The following is a 17,533-nucleotide window of genomic DNA, read 5'->3' on the forward strand; positions in this document are numbered from 1 at the left end:
GCTGCTCCAGGGCTGGTAAAGTGGAAAAAACACCAGCCCCCCAGGCGGGAGACTGTGAGTGCCGGTGTCCCTTACGCCAGTACGGAGCCCTGCGGACCACCATGCGTACCGTTGGTTCGTGGTTCGCACGAGCCCGAAGCCCGCTAATGCCCGCTGGGCTGCCCCCCCCATCCCTTCATCCCTTCCCATGCATTACGTTAGGTTCCTGTTCCTGGCGGACGGGACGGCGGGGGAGGCGTTATGGGACGGGGAGCGAACAGCTCAGCGTTCTTCGGAGTGCACGATGCACTACGCAAACCATCGTCCGCACTGCGCCTCACGAGACCGTTGAGGACGCGCCAGAAATGCACAGCAAACAGCCGCCTTCGATGCCTCACGTCACCGACCATCATGTGCTCAAAAGTGGTTCGCCCGGCCTCTTATTCAGGCCGCGAGCCTGATTGATTGACTGAATTGGAATTCCCCCAATCATCTGGTTATGGTCTCTTCTGCACTGGTTGCGAGGACTTTTACGAAATCATGAACACCACCCACCAACATACGGGACAGGCATTCCCGTCAACATCAACCTCCAGCCCGTCAACCAACATGTCACTTAAGCGTCTTCTCAACGATGTAGATGACGATGGTCACAGCCAATACCCCGACCCATCGTTCATGTCCCCTCACGGCTCCATTTCAGGGTCCTCGTACCAGAGCGCCGACGACTACACGGGAAACTACCCTCGCCAGACCCAGTTCCAGGGCATGGGGATGGGCATGGATTACACACACGAAACCCCCGTCCTCGAGGATTATTCCTCTATGAACGATCTCTTCAACGGCATTTTGTCCAACGGCCCTAACTCCGGCTACGAAGCCACACATTTCGAACCCACCGACCAGCTGGCGTGTTTAGACCTCAATCTCGGCACTGAACATGCCCCCTATAACCTGGGTTCGGAGCTTGAAATATGGGCCGACCAGAACATGACGATGGCTTCGCCAGGTGGATCGTACGTATCCCAGCCGTCGCCGTCAGGTTCAGGGTCATCAGCAGACTCTATGCCTGCCACTCATTCGCCTTCTATGGACCCCGAGTCTCTCGTCACTGGCTCAGATACATGTTCATCGGCTGGGGATGAAGACCTTGACAAAGTCTGCTACGGGATGGTATGCTAAATATTTCATACTTTCATCCCATCCCATCTACCCTTCACCATCTTTCGTGATAAGAATGTCAACTCACAATAACAGCTCTACAATGTGGATGTCAAGTTGATTGGTGAAATGGCCGTCATCGACTCGAAGCTTGTCGCTGCCCATCAAGCAGCAATGACCGCAGGAAAGACACAATACCAACGCTTCGAACTCTCAGATTCACAAGATCATGTCCTCCTCGCCTTCAAGGACAAAACCGACTTCGGCTACCTACGCTCCGGACCCGGCAAGACAATCTCGCCGTTGCTGACTCGAGCTGGCGTCGAGTTCGAACCCATCGCGCCGACCGTCACCCTCCGAGAAACCATTGGCCGCGCCAAGAAGCCCGTTGAAGCGATGGTCAAGGTTGACATTAATGTCTACGGACCTAGGAGAACTGCGCAATATGTTGGCGACAAGTTATCTGAAGGCAAGCTTTGGTTGCAAAAGCCGACGCATCCTAGGAAGGACGTGGATTATGACAATCCGCACGTGCTCCAGCTTGATGGGGTTGGAGATATGGCCATCGAAGCTGTGAGGGAGGTCAATGGCGGCGGGGCGACGAAGAGGCAACCGAGAGAAGAGAATTTGAGAAAGATGATGCTGGAGGTTTACCAAAGGTTGGATACACATAAGAACCTCGAAAAGGTGGGTGGCGGTGAGGGACTCAAGAACGAACTCCTGATGTGAGTATATCACTCGACGAGACTCATCGACCCATATCCACTAACCTGCACTAGACACCAGCAAGAGGCACTCGGATTCATGTTGCAGAGGGAGTCTGGTGAGATTCCGGACCCCTATCGCCTTTGGAAGCCGGTCAAGGTTGACGGAAGTGATTGGTACATTCACATCGACCTCGCGTAGTGCATGCATGAGCTGACAAACCCAGGTATCGCCACAAAATCACCAACGTCAAACAGCGTATCAAACCGGAAGAGCGCGGCGGAGGCATTTTGGCTGACGAGATGGGTATGGGCAAGTCCCTGTCCATCCTTTCTCTCATTGTCAAGACTCTTCAAAGTGGCCGAGATTGGGCAGAGCAGGAGAACGGCAACGATGACAAACCCAAGGATATTACCTATTCTGGCTCGACGTTAGTAGTCGTGTCATCTGCCCGTAGGTGGACATATGCATGGCGGTCTTCAAATGGATGCTGACATTTACAGTCCTCATTTACAACTGGACCGACGAGATAGACAAGTAAGCCAACGCACCAAGACATCGGAGGGCAGGACTAACAAGCACCAGACACATCCAAGGTAGCCTGAAAACAATCAAGTACCATGGTCCCGGCCGTGAGAAAGACATTGACAAGATCAAAAATTCTCAAATTGTCGTTACAACCTACAACACCCTCTCGGCAGAATTCGACAAGAAGTCCTCTCTACTTCACAAGATCGGCTGGTACCGCGTAGTACTCGATGAAGCCCACATCATTCGCCGCCCGGCGACGACATTCTACCACGCCTGCCGAGATTTGCGCGCGAAATCCCGCTGGTGCCTGACTGGGACGCCCATCCAGAACAAGCTCTCGGATATTGGCGCCCTATTCGCATTCATCCGCGCCAAGCCGTTTGACGAGCCCGCCAAGTTCCGGCGGTACATCGAGTTGCCGTTCGAGCAAAATGAAGAGGAACCGCAGAAGGTCAAAGAGCGGCTGATCACACTGCTTGATTCCCTTTGCCTGCGTCGGACTAAAGATCTCCTGAAGCTTCCTGGCCTCGAGGAAGTCACCAAGGAGCTGGATTTCAGCCCGAAAGAGCGTGACCAGTACGACAAGACGAAGGAGATCCTGATGCGGACGATCAAGCAAAAAGTCGGGGAGGTGGAGAAGAGCTCCAAGTTTGGGCTGTTCCAGGCGAACCTCCAGCTACGGATCCTATGCAACCACGGGACGTACCAGAAGCCCTTTTCCTGGCACCGTCGGGCGTACCGTCTTGACGAACGAGAGGCCGTCGTCAGTGCACTTGGCCAGAATGCGGAGATCACCTGCGATGGGTGCCACCAGCCGATGCCCATTCTGGGATCCAGCCGGCTGCGGAACGAGTTCGAGGAGCGGTGCGCGCACGTCTTTTGCTCCGAGTGTCTCGAGCAGTCGGACTATTCTGCCGGTACGGCGAGCACGCAAGCGAGGAACTGCCCTGTGTGTGAGAACTGGATGAGGTCTGCCGGAGCGCAACGTGCGTTACCTTCTGGTGTCCCTGTCGTGAGGGTTGACGGGCCCGGAGGCTCAGGAGATGTGGAGATGGCTGATGCGCCGGCTCAAGCCCTCTCCAAGAGGGACGATGACGTTTACTTCAATGCCGCGGGGGAATCTACGAAGATGAAGGCATTGATTGAGGATGTCAAAGTCGACCTGAATGAGACGAAGAGGTACGTGATTAGGTGCTTGAGACCATCTATCTCAGGGTTATTGACGTTTCTCAGTATCATCTTCTCGTGCTGGACGAGAACTCTGCACCTGGTAGCGCAACACCTAGAAAGAGCAAATATCCCCTTTCTCCGGATCGACGGCGATTGCTCCCTTAGCCAACGTCAAGATATGCTCAGAGATTTCGCGAACAAAGATGAGAAGAGGGTTCTCATCATGACGACTGGCACTGGTGCTTTCGGGTATGTTCCCATCCGTACCTTTCAAAAGCAACACTAACATGCTTTTGAACAGCCTGAATCTCACTTGCGCGAATCGCGTCTTCATAGTCGAGCTGCAGTGGAACCCGAGCGTTGAGAATCAGGCGATTGCCCGCGCCATTCGCCTCGGCCAGGGCCAGAAGGTGCTTGTTACCAGATATGTCATCAAGGAAACCGTCGAGGTGGTATGTATCTTTTCACCGAACAGCCAAGCCAAAACTTGCTGACGAATCGCTACAGGAAATGAGTTCTCAACAGAGCGTGAAGAAGACCCTTGCCGCCATTGGTTTCGACGAGGATTACGACACTCGCGAACAAATGGACGAGTCGCACGACTAGATGTGGGTTGAAGGGGGCGTTTGGATCGGGCGGTTAATTGTTTTCTTTTACGATTGGCAGCGCGCTTATGCGACGCTGTGAAGCTTCCTTCTTGTGTTTTGATGATTGCGACGAGTTTATGAGTTGACCTTGGACTCTTTTGATAATACCCTGATACAATTGAGTTGTTTCTCTTCTCCCCTCTCAACGTCCTGTTCCCTAAACTGGTGGTGGTCCTTGGAGTCCTTGATCCTCAAATGCCCCACGCACTGCAATTACTGCAGATAATAGGTAGGTACCAGCCAAGGCAAATTCCATAGTCGCAATTTGCCCAACTCCAACTGCATAAAAGCCTTGTCGAAGGTCGCAATGGTTGCCTGAATACTCGCCCTGTTTTGGCATTCGTGCATGCTAGCCTGGTTGCCTTCCTGCAGGCAGACTCGCCCACAGGGGTCGGCCAACTGCCCCTCTTGGGGGAACACCACATAAGTGCAGGGCAGATTTGATGGCGCCCTCGGCGGCTCTCTCGTTACAATTGTGAACTTCTTCCGGACGCTTTACATCTTTGAGCGAGTTCAGGTCATACCCTACAATCCTCCGGTCTAGTCGCGCTCTGTGGTCTAGTCTTGGTTGTCATCTCGCGGTGTCAATCATGAGCCTAACGCTCCCCCTTAGGGCGAATAATCGCCGAAAGGCGGCGGAGATGGAGACAGAAGACGAGGAGTATCCACCTCGATCTCTGAGAAAGGTCCGTGAAGGCGATGCCGACCCGGGCCCAGCCTGCGCCAGATGTAGTCTCATGTTTTCGGAAGAAGGCCTGATGAGACTCAACTCCAAAGCTGGGTTTCGTCATTTTACTCACACTGAGTTTCTTCGCTCCATCAACGCCGAACAAGGCTGTCCGTCATGCTTCTTAATAGCTGAGTCTGTCGAAGTAGAAGAAGACGAGACGGGGTGGCCCAGCAACAAACCGTTAATCTTTCGAAATCGCCGTCCAGCGGGCAGAGCGGGAACCACACATTGCCCGGTCTTCAATGTTTTGGAGGGATACTTCACACCGAAAACAGACATCACGGCAAAAAAGAAGATCATGCCAAAAAAAAAGATCACGCCGAAAACAAAGATTGTAGTACGAATTCATCCCTATGCGAAGCAAGGTGGGAGAGGTCCTTCATACCACGTTGTATACTAACAACTTGCAAAGGCGATCCTATGACGGCATTGATTTCCCGCCGACCCCTTAAGCGGGAAGTCAAGACCCAGACAGTCCTCGACAAGGCTAGAGGGCTATACGATGAATGCAAAAACGCAAAGGACGACGACGACGCCAAGAAACACGAAGCATGCAAATTCTCTCGCAATACAGTTTTGCCCTCCCGTGTCCTCGACGTGGGAACCACAGACAACCCCTCTCTTCGACTGTTTGTCAATGAGACGGAGACCCGTGGGGAGTACATTGCGTTGAGCTATTGCTGGGGCGGTAAACAGAAAGTACTCTTACGTAGGGATACTCTAACGGAAATGTCTACGCAGGCCGGCATACAAGAGGAGACCCTGCAGCAGTCGGTAAAGGACGCGGTCAAGGTAACGAGGATGCTGGGGTTCAGATACCTCTGGGTCGACGCTTTCTGCATTATTCAGGACTGTGACAGGGATAAGGAGAAAGAGGTCGGGAGAATGGCGACAATTTACAAAAACGCCGCCATCACCATCGCAGCTGGAACGGCGGAGAGAGCAAGGGATGGGTTCTTGTGGCAGAGAAGCACATATATCCCCGAAGTTAAGATAGCTGTGGACGGGTCGAAGGGAAAGGGCCCAGAGGGGACGGTGTATCTTCGATCGCGGCCCCATGTGCCGAAGCACATGTTGGATGAGCGTGGATGGGTGCTTCAAGAGTTCATGCTATCGTCGCGGCTGCTGATCTTTTCGGAGTACGAGCTTCTCTGGCAATGCAAAGGTTTTGATTTGCAGAGTGTGGTTGGGGGAGATGACGCGTTGGAGTATTTGCAGCCGCTGGAAGGGTTGCCGTGGACTAGCTTCAACGAGGACAATGCTGGACTGTTTGGTAGTGACGACGAGGAGAAGATGTATCTGTGGAAGACTGTTGTGTGGCAATACACTCGGCGGTCTCTGAGTGACCCCAACGACAGGCTGAACGCTCTCAGGGGAATCACGAGGGAGCTGGAGGTTTTGTGGGAGGACAGTAATCACTTTGGGCTGTGGAAGAAATGGTTCATTGAGCTGCTTGCGTGGTATAAGCCCATAGACGCAGACGTGGGAGAAGAGGAGTCGCAGAGATCAGATCGAGCACCGAGCTGGTCTTGGGCATCGCTGAGCCGGCAGGTGAAGTACACCGAGATGTTCATCAAAGAAGATGCGAAGGTCAAAGGATGGGATACTCTAGGGACAAGGGTCCCAAGACATGCGGCACTTGAATGTCGCATGATGAAGGCTGACGACCTCGGTACGGACCAAAGAGACAAGGACGGTGATATCATATCGGGAGGATGTGACAAGTTACCTGACTTGGACGAGGATGCTTTCGAGAAAGAGATACAAGGCAGAGAGCTACAGGTTTTGCTTCTTGGGACAATTTTCCGGGACAGCAGGAAGTTGGGCATCGGTCTCATGGTCGTCAACGCTGGGAACAGGTTCTACCAGCGCGTCGGAATGGCTGAGCTCGAGGATCTCGATGTGTGGGAGAGAGTAGGGTATCAAGAGATAAAACTGAAGTAGGACTGTAGTGCAGAACTGAGAATACAGAACCTGGTTGAACGGCGCTCCAAGTTGCTCCTGAGCTGCGTGAATAGCCCCGCGTCTCGGCCGTGTCGTCCGCGGGCACCGATTCGGCCCCGTAGGTGCGGGAGACCAAGACGGCCATTCGCCGGTGGCCGAGGCGGAGGCAGCCGCCCAGCCAGTTGCCGGTGGGAGGACAGCCGCTGCGCCATGCTTATTTTTGGGGTCAAAGGTAGTCACAAAGCCAAGATGCAGAATCATGGAAAAGAGAGGCTTGGAAGAAATGACAAGGCTTGGTTGAGATCATTGTTACCAATGATCAGTAACAATGATGATTGCATTGCCCGACTCCATTGGGAACTTGCTCAGGGGCTGTGTGTATGCACTTAAGAGATCTCGGTAGATGCATACATAGATATGCATGTTATGACAGAGCCTGATGGAATAGCAGACACGCAACAGCATCAACGCCCAAAGCCACGACTAAGACAGAGAGATGGATGACTTGGACTGGAACAAGGCTAGTCAATTTGCAGTTGGATGTCGCAACGTTTCAACTTGTGTAAGAATCATCGGCAAGGCTCAGGGCCGTTGGAGGTGGTGAGTGGAATGCCGCTGGGAATTAGCCAAGCGCCTCCTCCGCCACTCCCGTCCGAGCCATGAATTTGAAGGAAGATTGGATGAGTTTTGAGATGCACGTCTGGCATCTGGGTGGCATCGGCACAGGCACAGGTTATCAAGTGCCGTGAGTCGACGCGACGTGGGAGGAAAAAGCAAACAAGATGGGATGACAGATGCACAACGAAACGCACGACGACGCGAGAGTGAATAACAGCGAGTCAATGCAATCCATAGCGGCAGCTTCAACAGCGGCAGCGTCTGTTCCCCTGCGTCAGTGGTTGCATTCACCGCCTTGGCTGATCTTCCAGCACAAGTGGAGTGGCTCCAGCGCGCGCCAGGCCCCAGCTGGGCGACTTTTCAGCCCTCGTCCACAAGCCCCGGAAAACAAACTTGGTTCTCCAGTGTTCCTTCCCGGGTTGTGTACGAGGTACCTACCTGCCTTAGGTGTTCCAGCAGGTGGTCCAGCAGTGGTCTGGTCCTTCCTGCTGTCCAGTGTCTGCAGCGGGCATTGTTCAGCGGAGGCCTGGTCCAGTCGCTTCACGTGATCCCCGCACGCTCCCCCCCTGAGCCGGGGACCTCCTTAATTTCGTGACGTCCAAGGCCAATACGACGGCCGTCATTGTTTTCCCCTTCCCCTTCCCCTTCCATCTTCATTCACCACGCTCCACCCTCACTCGGACTCCCGAATTCCTTCCTTCGTGTGTTTAATACCCGGCCTTGTCCCACTCGTTGTCGACACCTTCTTTGGCACCTCCTTCCCTTTGCCAGTCATTCTTTTTGGTCCTCGACAACAAACCCAACTATCCCACACTCTTTATTATTTGTTTTAGTCACAGCCAAACAGTCCCCGACCAACCACAGCATCTCCCAGCCTTAATAAACAGCCTCTGGGATTTCTCTTGCTGCCTATCCGTCTTACGATACCTCCCGACCGACACGAGAGCGATTATTCTTTCCCAGTTACACACGCATAATCACACATCATCAAAATGAAGGCCTCCGTTTCTGCCGTCGCCATCAGCGCCCTCGCGGCCACCGCTGCCGCCGAGAACTACCTTGGCTTCAACTCTGGTGCCACCAAGGCCGACCGCTCTGCCAAGTTCAAGGCCGACTTCGAGGCCGAGTTCAAGACCGCCCAGAACCTCGAGGGTGCCCCCGGCGACTTCAACGCCGTCCGTCTCTACACCAACATCCAGGCCTACTCCACCGAGGACCCCATCGAGGCCTTCGAGGCTGCCATCAACACCAACACCAAGATCCTCCTCGGTGTCTGGACCTCCGGCACCGACAACATCGACAAGGAGATCAACGCCCTCAAGACCGCCGTCACCAAGTACGGCACCAAGCTGACCGACCTCATCATCGGTGCCTCCATCGGCTCTGAGGACCTGTACCGCAACTCAGTCACCGGTGTCAAGAACAAGTCTGGAGTCGGTGCCGACCCCAAGACCATTGTCGGCTTCATCAACGACTTCAAGACCGCCTTCAAGGACACTCCTCTGTCCAAGGTCTCCATCGGCCACGTCGACACCTGGGACGTCTGGGGAAACGCCACCAACAAGCCCGTCCTCGACGCCATTGACTGGGTCGGTGTCGATGAGTACCCCTACTACGAGAACGACAAGGGCAACAGCATCGAGAACGCTGGCAAGCTCTTCGACAAGGCCTACAAGGCCACCATCGCCACCGCCGCTGGCAAGCCCGTCTGGGTTACTGAGACCGGCTGGCCCGTCACTGGTGAGACCTGGGACGAGGCTGTTCCCTCTGCTCAGAACGCCAAGACCTACTGGGACGAGATCGGCTGCCGCCAGCTCTTCGGCAAGACCCCTACCTTCTGGTACAACCTCCGTGACTCCAACCCCGACAACACCATGAAGTTCGCCATCACCAAGGACCTGTCCACCAAGCCCCTCTTCAACCTCACCTGCCCTACCACCTTCGACACCCCCACCGAGACCACCACCGGCACTGCCTCCTCCACCGCTACCGTTAAGCCCGGCAACGGCACTTCTGGCTCTGGCTCTGGCTCTGGCTCTTCTGGATCCGGCGGTAACACCACCGTCTCCACTGCCTCCCCCAGCGGCACCGCCAGCTCTGGCTCTGGCTCCGGCTCTGGCAGCGGCTCCGGCTCCGGCTCTTCCACCACCACTGGCGCTGGCAGCTCCGCTTCCACCGTCGGCTCCGGTGCCACCACTGTCAAGGTCCTCTCCACCGGTGCCCTGGCCATCATTGCCGGCGCCATTGCCTTCCTCTACTAAGGGTGGGGAGTAGCAGCAGCCATTTCGGTGTAAAAAGTTTGAGCAGCACATGAGGGAATAGCAGCGTGTATTTTGACTCACACACTGGACATGTGTGCATTCTGGTATCATAATCGTGGATAGACTGCGGATAGACTGAAGGAAATGTGATTAATCATTCAAACCATCATCAAAGACCATCCCACATGCCTCGCGGACCAGTGACTTGATCGTAAGCTGACAACCGACCGTATGACACTGTCTCACACCGAACAGCCCGTGTAACATGATGAACCACCACAGCCTGGTGTGTCTAAGCTCCTGACTCGGTGAGCGCCGGCGACTTAGAGAGGGTCAGACCCAGATCTGCGTTCCCATTGGGCGGCAGCAATCCCCCAGAGTCGGAAATGAGGTGTGCTGATCTCTCCCCACTCCCAGGGCCCAAGGTGGAGTCCGGTCCAAGTTCTGGACCACTGGCGGCGGCCCGTCCATTTCGTATTGGCCCTCTTTCCTCCAAGAGCGCTGCAAGGAATCAGGGAACCCAGTGAAGACACGCCCACAAATCCGGGCGCAGGTGGTGCCCTTCTGTTTTTTTTCTGGTCGACTCTTCGAGGAGGCTGAGCTAATTTTAGAACTGTGTTGGTAAATCATTGGATTTTTTGTTCGTGTTGGCGCGCCTCACCACCAACGCCGGCGCGGACAACATTGACCTCTTGGTGCGTCATTGTTTGAATTGATTCATACCACTGTCTTTTCAATCGTCATCATCATAGTTCTATGTTCTGGTCGCGCTTCAATCTCGAAGTCATACTCCGCAGTAGATAACGCGACGACGAGATGGCGCAATGCACTGTTTACATTTCCATGCGCTCTTTGCCCCCCGTGTCAGGCACGCAGCGAATCACGCCGTCGTCGTGCCTGGAGCTAAACCATCTTCAGAGCCAAGCGCACCCAAGGCCAACAAAAACTTGGTTCTAGAGTGCCAGCGGCACGGCGGGAAGCAGTGGGGAACACGCGTTCGGCTAGGTAGGCATCGACCCTCACCTCCCTTTCCCCTGATGCCGTTCATCGACATTGGATGGAAAGGAATAAACTTGGCTTTTCTCTCGCTTGGGAAGGAAAGAAAGATTGAATCTTTGGCGAGTGAGGCAGTGCTGTCGGGTTATTCATTCGTTGCGTCTGGCCCAGGCCCTTTCTTCCCAGTTCCAATATTTAATCTTAAATGCTTCTTTTTTCGTTTCCTTATTTGGCGAGCCTGGCTGGAGATTTGGGCCGGATTTGTTTACCTCCTCCTGGGATGCGGTGCCGAGCACTTGTTTTTTTCCCGTTTATGCACGGGTGACTTGGAGATGAACAGATGCAACGTGCATGCCATGTACGGATATCTCCCCCGCCTCACATGCTGATATGATTATTTCCCGACCTAAGTGTTGGGGAAGATGGGGGGACAGAATGACGATGCATTGAGTTTCTGCCAAGGCCGCGCCCGTTGATCGGTCCCGTTCCCGGGATGGCTTCCCGCGCCCGGCTGCGAGAGCACACGCAAAAGGCCGGGTCGGGTTAGAGGTGTTTTTATGGTGATGGCAACGTGCTTTCAGGTGTTCGAGTAGGTAGTTAGTCTTTCAGCAGCTGCGGCACCGTTTCAACGGCTTTGAGAACGCCTCAAGCCCCAAACCGTTTTGTGTTTTGGCCGACGCTTTCTTTGACACTGGTGATTCTCTGTTGGTTTTGGGGGTCTGCTCAGCCACTGATCATTCGAGTTACAATCCCAGTTCTAAGGTTTGGGTGTGTTCATCGCAACTTGTTGGTTCGGACGAAGGCTTTGACGATCGCCCCGTAGTTGCATGTATGAGGTGTGTTTTCTAGTATATGCATCTACCGGGGCCCGTCCCTCAGTATCTGAGTGTCGAATGTTTTTCTGCCATGTCAACTTCAGCTCCCGTCAAACTGAACCTTGTGATGACCTCGTGTCAAATCCAACCAAGACTCGTATGCCCTCGCCACCCGCTGAATTGATCGCGCTTGACTTCCTATGCTCCACAAACCCGGAGGGAGCCCAGCTTGTGCCGACTCAGTCAGTCAGTGGATCTCTCCCAAGTGCGTGGATCCCATCCGCAAAGCCTCCCCCCTCCGTAGCCGAAGCCCTAAGCCTCTCCCACACCATACAACGCCGGCATATCAACATCTCCCCCGGTCAATTCCGGCATCCACATCCGATCTCGGGAGTCATTCCCAAGATCACCAACGGAAGGGTGGCCGAGTTGGTTATGGCGCCAGGTTAAGGTCAGCTTAACATCTGTTTCCTGGTGGGGCAACCCGCGCGAGTTCGAGTCTCGTCCCTTTCATTTTTTGGCTTGCATCTTCTCAGTGAGTCTCTCAACGGACAACTTAGTGTTGCCTGCTAGCTGCGGATCGAAGAGAGTGTCCTGTTTTTGAAGACCGTACGTATGTACCAGGGACACGACTACACTTGGTTTTACTTTTGGGGCGTAAGTGAGTTGCCGTTGATCCTTCTAGTAGTCATGTTTAAAAGTATGGGTTTTCCTCAGTCCTTGTGCTCTACCGCTCTCATCTCGTTGATGATGGACGCCTTCTCCTCGGGCCCATCATCCTTTATCTCCTCCCCAAAGACCTCCTGCATGCGTTCCAGGCTGTACCCCTTCGTCTCCGGATACAAAAAGTAGAACACCGCGATTTCAACCAGCAGCCATCCGACATAGAAGAGGTAGTACTTCCAACTCAGAGACTCCATCCCAATCGGGTTGACAAACTGGTTCAGGAACGACGCCGCCCTATTGGCGAATACAAGAATGCTCAAACCCATCGCCCTCAATCTGAATGGCAGAATCTCGGTCGGGTAGAGGAAGAGAAGCGGGTTCAGACACAGGTTGAATGCCGCATAGTATATGAAGATGAATGCCAACGCAGCTTGGCTTGAAGCTGTTGTCCCTTTGGTGTTGTAGACGGCAATACTGGCTGTGAGCGACGAAAAGGTCAGCCACATGGCAACTCCGCCGCCGACGAACATCCACCGCCGGCCGAGCTTCGTCGACAACCCCGCCGCCATGAGGGCGGTTGCGTAGTTCACCGTGCTGATGACTCCGTTGAGCAACGTCTGCTCCCGCTGACTTGTGATGCCGATGCTGCTGAAAATGCGAGTTAAGTAGTAACTGACTAGTCCGTTCCCCGACCATTGACCAGCGACAGCAAGCGTCACAAGAATGAGCAGCCGCTTGCGGTTGGCTGGTGTTTTGAGAAACAGCTTGGGGCCCGCGTCTTGTACTTGCTTTTCCAGCTGCAGTGCGACTTTCATCTCGTGGAATTGCGCGAGAACGAGGGGGTCGTTTGGGTCGCCGCCGCCATGGTGCTTGACGAGGATGTTGAAGGCTTCCTCTTCGCGGTCCTTGTAGCACAGCCAACGAGGGGACTCGTCTAGAAACCAGACAAATATCATCTGGATGCAGACGGGAACCGCTTGAAGCATAGTCGGCAGACGCCATGCCCTTTTCCTCAAGTTAGCAGCCGCTGATAACTCGGTATGTCGTACATCTTGATCACGCACCAAGAGCCTGGGATGCGGTAGCTACCAAAGGTAACCCATCCAGCCGTCAGGGCGCCAAGGTAGAAGCTGGTGTTGTACAGCGAACCAAAGAGGACGCGGTGTCGCGGATGTGCAAGCTCGGATATCAGTACCGGCGCGGCGGCGAGGGCCATGGTGATGCCGAACCCGACGACGATACGTCCCCCGATGAAGAGCCCGATGGAGTGGCTGAGGCACTGTATCAATACGCCGATGATCATGATGCAGCTGCCGATGAGAATGGACCATTTGCGCCCGAAACGGTCGGAGATCATGGCTGAGAAGGGAGTCGAGAGGATTGCGCCGAGGGGGTAAGCTGCGCTGGTGATCCCCAAGAGAGCTCCTTTGGGACTCCCGAACTCATGGTTCCAGGCGGCTACGCCCTGGAGTCCAGTCAAGACTGAGCCATCGTAGCCGTTAGTCGCGCAGACAACGAGGCAAGCTGGCGCAAGGATGGCATAGAGACGGATGAGGGAAGGCGTGAGGGAAGAGAGCGCAGGCCGAGAGTCTGACGCAAGGATCTCTGCCACAGTTCGGAATATAGTAGGGTTAGGGTTAGAATCCATCGTCTGATCAAACCTAGGCAAGGGACGGGAAACGCGAGGAGATGAGATCTAAGGATTATAAACTCTAAGCTATGCAGTTCAACATATTAGGCCTATTTGTATGCGCCCCTCTGAATGCTGTTGTGGAAGACATAGAGTACGCCTCCAGATGCCTGGTTCTAGAATCTCATCAAGCCGTACTTCAAGACTTACGACATAGCGTTAGACCCGGCTACATAGTGTGATTCTAGCTATGTTCTCCTCCTCAAACCCTAGGTGACATGTACGGGGGAGGGTTTCCCCAGGTCTTAGCAATACCCTAGGTGAGCGTAGCATAGCCTAATATGGCAATCGCAGAGGACGAGCGGGGAGAAACAGACTGCTTCTGACGGTGGTGATTATATTATGGGGGCTTCATGCAAACTCCGCCACTGCAACTGTAGTCTTACTCATGATCCAATTAGCTAGTTGAATCTATTCAAGTGCAGTCTAGATTTGTTGCTACTAGGTTGCGAAAACCAGGCGGGGAGATGGGGACTGGCGCTGATGGCCACACTGAAGTTGAACGATGGGCCACGAACACATGTTGCGGGCGGGTATGCCTGAAGTCTTGCTTTGTCGTCTTGCCTCCGGTTTTAAGATCATTCAAAAGAAGCAGTATGCACGACTTTCCTTCGAGAGTATTTCACAACTCTTCCGTGTTCACGCGGATCTACCCGGCTCTCGATTTGGCTCACTCTCAACATGCTCGACACCGAGAGACATGGTTGGAATCATGATCCTTCAAAGGTTGCTGTGACTATATCTCAAGATGCAAAAGGTTTTGCGGATGAGAAGCTCAAACAGATGACACTAGAAGAGAAGATTTTGCTTTTGACTGGAGAAGACCTCTGGCGCATGAATCCCATTCCTAGGCTGGGCATCTCCAGAATCAAGACTTCTGATGGACCAACTGGCGTGCGCGGGGGAATCTTCGTCGATGGAGTGACTGCAGCTTCATTACCATTAGGGTTAGTGTTCTGAGCAAGAAATGTTGCCTTGTTATTGTTATTTACGTCAGACTGATGAGTTAAACAGCGTGTCACTTGCTGCTACCTGGGACAAGCAAGTAATTGAGGATGTATCGCAAGTCTTGATAGCAGAAGCTAAGAGCAAGGGAGTTGATGTTCTGCTAGGACCGACTGGCGAGTGCGGTTCTGTTATCTGCCGCTAGGGTCGGTCGAATATATCACTGATACTCGATACATCCAGTTTGCATCCCAAGGACCCCTCTGAGCGGGCGCAACTTTGAAGCTTACAGCGAGGATCCTTTCTTGACGGGCAAGCTTGCCGCTCAGTACATCAACACGATCCAAGCTGCTGGCATTGGGGCCTGTGTGAAGCACTACGCCGCCAACGACCAGGAGAATCGCCGCTTCTTCATCGACGAGAAGATTCCCGAGCGCGCCCTGCGCGAGATTCACCTCCAGCCTTTCCAAATCGCGGTCCGCGACAGCAACCCGTGGTCGATCATGACGGCTTACAACAAGGTAAACGGAGACTTCTGCTCTGCGAACCACTACCTCATCAGAGATATCCTCCGTGGCGAGTGGGGTTGGGACGGACTCGTTATGAGTGACTGGTTTGGGACCAATAGCGTTGTTCCCTCTCTTACAGCTGGGTACGTCATCTGGGAAATCTCAAGGATGTTCACGAAGCTTACGGATCATTGCAGTCTGGATCTTGAAATGCCGGGGCCTGTGAGGAGGCGGGGCAGGCACCTTCCTGAAGCTCACCGGCAAGGCCTAGTCGACAGCTCCTTCATCGATGCTTCCGCAACTAGGGTTCTCGAGCTTGTCCATAAGACTGGGAAGAGCAAAATTCCCGACTGGAAAGAAGGACCTGAGCAGGCCATCGATCTCCCCAAGCATCGGGCAATCTTGCGCCGCGCCGGCGCCGAAGGTGAGTCTACTCCAGAAACCATCGGTCATCCAGAAAGGATTGCGTTAACAGGTCTACAGGCATTGTCCTGTTGAAGAACGAGGGTGATATTCTTCCGTTGAAGGATCTTGACGGAAAGACCATAGCTTTCATCGGCCCAAACGCAAACAGAACCGTTGCGACTGGAGGGGGGAGCTCGAATCTCTCACCTCACTACCGTACTACACCATTCGGCTCTTTCAACAAGGAGGTCTCTAGCATTTATCCGACTGCGCAAGTCGTGACAAAGCCAGGCATACTCACGCACCGTTATCTCCCTCTTCTCGAGCCGTCGGTGATGAGAAACCCGGAAACCGGCTCGCCTGGATTCGTACTGTCGCTTTGGAGAAACATAAAGCACGAGGGCAAGCCTTTCATGACTGAGCACCGACCGAGTTCGAACCTGGTTTGTTACGACGGGCTACCACCAGAGTTAACGACTGGGGAAAGGTACTCCTACCGCGCCGAGACGATTCTGACGCCGAAAACCACTGGAGTACATCAGTTTTCTCTTTCCAGCTGCGGGCCCGGGAAGCTCATACTCGACGGAAAGGTTATTGTCGACATTGAACGCCGGTGGTGGTCGCCCAAGTCGTCTCTTTTCATGAGCTACGGCTCACCTGAAGAACGCGTTGAAGTGGAGCTGAAGGCCGGACATTCATACGAGCTTGTTCTTGAGTCCATCAGTCGCGAGCCTAAGCCGTACGACATGACGTACACGGGCATGCTTGAACGTGAGGAGGTCCAAGACGGTGTTCGAGTTGGATTCCTGGAGAACCCTGGCGATCTCGATGCCATGCTACAAGATACCGTTGACCTCGCCAGCCGCAGCGACATAGCAGTCGTAGTTGTTGGGAAAGATCACGAATGGGAGACGGAAACAAGCGACATGGTATCAATGCATCTACCAGGGCAATCCAACGAGTTGGTGCGGGCTGTAGTGAGAGCGAATCCCAGGACCATCGTCATCAATCAGACAGGTAGCCCAATCACATTGCCCTGGGCCAATGAGATGCCAGCCATTGTTCAGGCCTGGTACCAAGGACAGGAGCAGGGCGACTGTATTGCCGACATTCTTCTGGGGACCACCAATACTTGTGGGAAGTTACCGATTACATTCCCCCGCCGCATTGAGGACACACCCTCGTTTGACAACTACCCCGGAGAGAATGATGTGGTTCACTATGGTGAGAACATCTACCTTGGGTACCGATTCTATGACCATCGCAAGATTGAGCCGTTATTCCCCTTCGGATATGGTCTCTCGTACACGAAATTTGCATACTCTAACATCAGGCTGAGCAGCGATTCTCTCGCTGTGGACGGAACGATTGAGGTCCAGGTTGACGTGACCAACACCGGGGATGTTAACGGCAAGGAAGTAGTGCAGTTTTACGTGAGCCCGGTGTCCAAGCCGAGACTCGGCCGACCTCTGAGGGAGCTGAAGGGGTGGGACAAGGTGTTTGTACGTCCTGGGGAGACTGCCACTGCTCGGGCTACACTGGATCGGGTGAGTATCTCCTACTGGGACGACAGCGTTCAGAAATGGGTAATTGAAGAAAGTGCCGTGTTTATGGTTTCTGCGGCGAAGGACTCAAAGGATAAAGGGCTGCTGGCAGAGTTTCGCTCGAAGGCCGCAGCCCAGTGGGTTCATTAAGTTGGAGGAAAATATGATATTGAAGTAGAATGCTGGACGCATCAAGAGTGAACATATGACAGAAGGG

General features: G+C 53.9%; 5 protein-coding genes across 5 annotated transcripts; 4 read left to right on the top strand and 1 right to left on the bottom strand.

Annotated features, from left to right (window-relative positions):
- Nucleotides 1–588: 588 nt before the first annotated feature.
- CGGC5_v002049 (putative SWI/SNF-related matrix-associated actin-dependent regulator of chromatin subfamily A member 3-like 1) lies at nucleotides 589–4,152 on the top strand (the record flags this gene model as incomplete). Its single annotated transcript, XM_032029090.2, has 9 exons — nucleotides 589–1,152; nucleotides 1,237–1,865; nucleotides 1,920–2,021; nucleotides 2,072–2,298; nucleotides 2,349–2,382; nucleotides 2,431–3,555; nucleotides 3,610–3,795; nucleotides 3,848–3,998; nucleotides 4,054–4,152. 9 exons carry the CDS (start codon nucleotides 589–591, stop codon nucleotides 4,150–4,152), a joined length of 3,117 nt encoding a protein of 1,038 aa, XP_031891237.2.
- A 1,069-nt stretch (nucleotides 4,153–5,221) lies between these two features.
- Nucleotides 5,222–6,867, top strand: CGGC5_v002050 (uncharacterized protein; the record flags this gene model as incomplete). Its single annotated transcript, XM_066150917.1, has 2 exons — nucleotides 5,222–5,288; nucleotides 5,336–6,867. The coding sequence occupies 2 exons, from the start codon at nucleotides 5,222–5,224 to the stop codon at nucleotides 6,865–6,867; spliced, it is 1,599 nt and encodes a 532-aa protein (XP_066009756.1).
- Nucleotides 6,868–8,477: 1,610 nt separating this feature from the next.
- eglC-0 (putative glucan endo-1,3-beta-glucosidase eglC) lies at nucleotides 8,478–9,746 on the top strand (the record flags this gene model as incomplete). The annotated part of the gene is made up of 1 exon (XM_032029092.1): nucleotides 8,478–9,746. The coding sequence occupies one exon, from the start codon at nucleotides 8,478–8,480 to the stop codon at nucleotides 9,744–9,746; it is 1,269 nt and encodes a 422-aa protein (XP_031891654.1).
- A 2,524-nt stretch (nucleotides 9,747–12,270) lies between these two features.
- CGGC5_v002052 (Lactose permease) lies at nucleotides 12,271–13,871 on the bottom strand (the record flags this gene model as incomplete). Its single annotated transcript, XM_032029093.1, has 2 exons — nucleotides 12,271–13,228; nucleotides 13,288–13,871. The coding sequence occupies 2 exons, from the start codon at nucleotides 13,869–13,871 to the stop codon at nucleotides 12,271–12,273; spliced, it is 1,542 nt and encodes a 513-aa protein (XP_031891653.1).
- A 723-nt stretch (nucleotides 13,872–14,594) lies between these two features.
- bglB-1 (Beta-glucosidase B) lies at nucleotides 14,595–17,466 on the top strand (the record flags this gene model as incomplete). The annotated part of the gene is made up of 4 exons (XM_032029095.1): nucleotides 14,595–14,860; nucleotides 14,928–15,043; nucleotides 15,102–15,791; nucleotides 15,851–17,466. The coding sequence occupies 4 exons, from the start codon at nucleotides 14,595–14,597 to the stop codon at nucleotides 17,464–17,466; spliced, it is 2,688 nt and encodes an 895-aa protein (XP_031891394.1).
- Between the last annotated feature and the right edge of the window lie 67 nt (nucleotides 17,467–17,533).

Source organism: Colletotrichum fructicola (genome assembly GCF_000319635.2).
Source record: "Colletotrichum fructicola Nara gc5 chromosome Unknown KSG_Nara_v1_contig01, whole genome shotgun sequence".
NCBI classification, from domain to species: Eukaryota; Fungi; Ascomycota; class Sordariomycetes; order Glomerellales; family Glomerellaceae; genus Colletotrichum; species Colletotrichum fructicola.